At 41.6% G+C, this 3,926-nt stretch overlaps 1 protein-coding gene across 1 annotated transcript in view; it reads left to right on the plus strand.

Annotated features, from left to right (window-relative positions):
- Nucleotides 1-3,926, plus strand: part of LOC112955313 (myosin heavy chain, skeletal muscle, adult) — a 17,369-nt gene that overhangs the window by 10,345 nt on the left and 3,098 nt on the right. Inside the window, exons 18-25 of the mRNA XM_026048588.1 lie at nt 897-1,014; nt 1,160-1,283; nt 1,369-1,505; nt 1,605-1,860; nt 2,875-3,117; nt 3,216-3,392; nt 3,538-3,683; nt 3,768-3,897. Of these exons, the coding sequence (XP_025904373.1) occupies nt 897-1,014; nt 1,160-1,283; nt 1,369-1,505; nt 1,605-1,860; nt 2,875-3,117; nt 3,216-3,392; nt 3,538-3,683; nt 3,768-3,897 (1,331 nt within the window). The remainder of the gene's footprint in view (nt 1-896; nt 1,015-1,159; nt 1,284-1,368; nt 1,506-1,604; nt 1,861-2,874; nt 3,118-3,215; nt 3,393-3,537; nt 3,684-3,767; nt 3,898-3,926) is intronic.

Genomic DNA, 3,926 nt, shown 5'->3' on the forward strand with positions numbered 1-3,926 from the left:
GCTGGCTTGAGAAGAACAAGGACCCCCTGAATGAAACTGTCATTGGGCTCTATCAGAAATCATCTGTGAAGACACTGGCCCTACTCTTTGCCTCTTATGGTGGAGCAGAAGCAGGCTAGTTTTCTAAGATTTGTGTCTTTCCAACTTGAAAATATATGATGAACCAGAATAGCTAACATTTTTTTTAAAATTGGTTTTACAGAGGCTAGCGGTGGTGGTGGTGGCAAGAAGGGTGGTAAGAAGAAGGGCTCTTCTTTCCAGACTGTCTCAGCTCTTTTCCGGGTACAGTATGAAATTAATTATTTATAAAGTGATATGAACAGACTTAACTTTTATGAGGAACCAGTATGAACTGAGCAGAATCTAATCATAGTAGGGAAATATATTCATAGTCTTTTTCTTTTATTATTCTGCTTGAAATAAGTATATGTTTCAAATATTCTTTATCTAATGCCTGATTTTCTTTCAAAAGAACACTTTTGTTCTGTGTTAAAAAGGATTATGCTAAAATTTTGATACAGTAGAATTTCCATATTAACCTATAGAATTTAAAACTTCCATTTAATAAGAATGCATAAAAAAAGCAGCTTTGGATAAAAATAAATTTTGGATTGGATTGCTATTTTATCAGTGTTAATTCAATATATTAGTATCCTGACATCTACAGGATGAGTGTGCAGAACTAAAATTTGTTGATCTAAACTGCACACAATCCCACAGGAGAACTTAAACAAGCTGATGACCAACTTACGGAGCACTCACCCCCATTTTGTCCGCTGCATCATCCCAAATGAAACAAAAACACCCGGTAAGAAGCTCATACACAAAGAGATGTGGTACAGCTGGTGCCCTCTGCCCTGGAACATAAGGCTTTCATTTGTGCTCTCAACTGTCAGGTGCCATGGAGCATGAACTGGTGCTGCACCAGCTGCGCTGTAACGGTGTGCTGGAAGGGATCCGAATCTGCAGGAAAGGATTCCCCAGCAGAGTCCTCTATGCAGACTTCAAGCAGAGGTAGCAGGATTCCTGCACTGGAATCATTTAACCAGAGTCAAGTGCCTTGTGGCTTCAGTCAGGCTGGACTCTAGTGTCAAGTGACAGCAGCCACCATGTGCTTGCTGGGAAGAACAACCTTATCTTCCTCCTTCTCTTTGCACAGGTACAAGGTGCTTAATGCAAGTGCCATCCCCGAGGGACAGTTCATTGACAGCAAGAAGGCTTCTGAGAAGCTCCTTGGCTCCATTGATGTGGACCACACCCAGTACAAATTTGGTCACACCAAGGTACAAACACTCCTTGACCCACGGACCGTGTGGCTGTGCTTGGTGCCACCTGACAGTGACGTGCTGCAATATTCCCCTTCTCCAGGTGTTCTTCAAAGCTGGGCTGCTGGGGCTCCTGGAGGAGATGAGAGATGACAAGTTGGCACAGCTCATCACTCGCACACAGGCCAGATGCAGGGGCTTCCTCATGAGAGTGGAGTACCAGAGAATGGTGGAGAGGAGGTAGACATTTCTCAAATGCAAATAATCATTGAGCTTTGGAGAAAGTGTCTACACCATTCACATCCAAATTATTCAATGTACATTTTAACTATGCTTCAGGGAGTCCATCTTCTGCATCCAGTACAACGTTCGTGCATTCATGAATGTCAAGCATTGGCCATGGATGAAGCTGTTCTTCAAGATCAAGCCCTTACTGAAGAGCGCAGAATCAGAGAAGGAGATGGCCAATATGAAAGAAGAGTTTGAGAAAACCAAGGAAGAGCTTGCAAAATCTGAAGCAAAGAGGAAAGAGATGGAGGAGAAAATGGTTAAACTAATGCAGGAGAAAAATGACCTGCAGCTCCAAGTGCAGGCTGTGAGTATCATCATTCATTTACCATTCAGAAAAGGAGTCTCTATAGCCAGACTTCTCTTTCCAAAGCTGTATTTCAGACTATAGTTGACTTTAAGTCAATTACTTGGTCAATTATCCATTATATATTTTGAAGTAAAGAAAAATGARGGCTGGATTTGCATGGTGAGCTGAGTTATATTATTTAAAGGTAGAATTCAGGCCATCTGCTTTTGACCCTCAGTGCCACCATTGCAAAGTGAGTGTCAGCTCCACTCTGAAGGAGTGTGTCTACACGTGTCCATGTGAACTTACAGTATAAGATGCCATTATAATTATTGAAAAGTTTATCTTTCAGTTTATAAAGTGGGGACAGTGATTAACCTGAACACTCCACCTTAATTCAGTTTCCTACATTAAAACTAATGCCATTTCATATGATGAGGGTATCTCACCTGTACTCCTGCAGCTATTAATCCCATGACACAAGTGCTAATCCTGAGTGTATGTCTCAAAAGCATTTAGCGTCTCAAAAACACAGGCAACATTTAGGCAATGTTGCTTCAGCAACAAGGGTCTACTTAGGGTTAGAAGTATCTTGATAATCACCATTAATTGTATTGACTAGGTATTCAAAGATTAATGTGAGTTAAGACATTCCAGTACCATGCAGGCATTCTCCTTTAGAGATGTGAAACTCAGTTACCTAATTGGGATTATTTACACTACGGAAATCTCCAAATAATTTTGTAAATGGCAAACTATAAAACATAAGTATTTTGAAATGAACAGTATCACCCACATCCAAATAACGAAAAACTATATCTTGGATAAACAAAGTGAAACATGTTTGAGCTAGGAACAGTATATGATGATGCAAAGAGAGTGGATAAATAAAACTTAATGAAGACTCATTGTGAATTTGAGTTGTGCAATTACTATTGCCGCAAAAGAAATTCCTATTACGTCAGCATAATAAACAATCTTATATTCACTGTTAAATCTAATTTTGCAACCAAAATTTTATATGTCTACCAGGAAGCTGATGCTTTAGCTGATGCTGAGGAAAGATGTGACCAGCTGATCAAAACCAAAATCCAGCTGGAAGCCAAAGTTAAGGAGGTGACAGAAAGGGCTGAGGATGAAGAGGAAATCAATGCTGAGCTGACAGCTAAGAAGAGAAAACTGGAGGATGAATGCTCAGAGCTGAAGAAAGATATCGATGACCTGGAGTTAACGTTGGCCAAAGTTGAGAAGGAAAAACATGCCACCGAAAACAAGGTACAACACAGAATTTGTCACTCATACTCCAGAAATCAATGGTACAGCACATTTGTAGTTACTTCCTTTAATTACTATCTGCTCCTATATTCTCACAGGTGAAAAACCTCACTGAGGAGATGGCAGGCCTGGATGAGAACATTGCCAAGCTGACAAAAGAGAAAAAGGCCCTCCAAGAGGCCCACCAGCAGACACTGGATGAYYTGCAGGCAGAAGAGGACAAAGTCAATACGCTGACCAAAGCTAAAACCAAGCTGGAACAGCAAGTGGATGACGTAAGCACGTGTGGATGTGGTAGGATCAAATCTGCTATAGAGTTGTTTTTTCTGTCAGGGAACTGACGATGGTCTTTGGACAATGATAGCACAGCTGTGGAGGTAGGCACAGCGGGAAGAGCATTCATGGCCTTGTTGTGTTTAGCTTGAAGGGTCCCTGGAGCAGGAGAAGAAAGTGCGCATGGACCTTGAGAGAGCCAAGAGGAAACTGGAGGGAGACCTAAAGCTGGCTCATGACAGCATAATGGACTTGGAAAATGATAAGCAGCAGCTGGATGAGAAACTCAAGAAGTAAGTGTGTTTGTGGGGCATATTTGTACTGAGCAAATATGCCTACATCACACTTTGGGCTGTAACAGTTTACTTTGTGCACAGGAAAGACTTTGAAATCAGCCAGATCCAGAGCAAGATCGAGGATGARCAAGYYCTKGGCATGCAATTGCAGAAGAAGATCAAGGAGTTGCAGGCAAGTCTCTGTTCCCTCCCTTCTCTCATGCCGACAGAGGTTCAGCTGGAGCAGGGCATGAGTGTGAA

Source organism: Nothoprocta perdicaria, unplaced genomic scaffold (assembly GCF_003342845.1).
Source record: "Nothoprocta perdicaria isolate Ctin4 unplaced genomic scaffold, notPer1 scaffold_556, whole genome shotgun sequence".
NCBI lineage: Eukaryota > Metazoa > Chordata > Aves > Tinamiformes > Tinamidae > Nothoprocta > Nothoprocta perdicaria.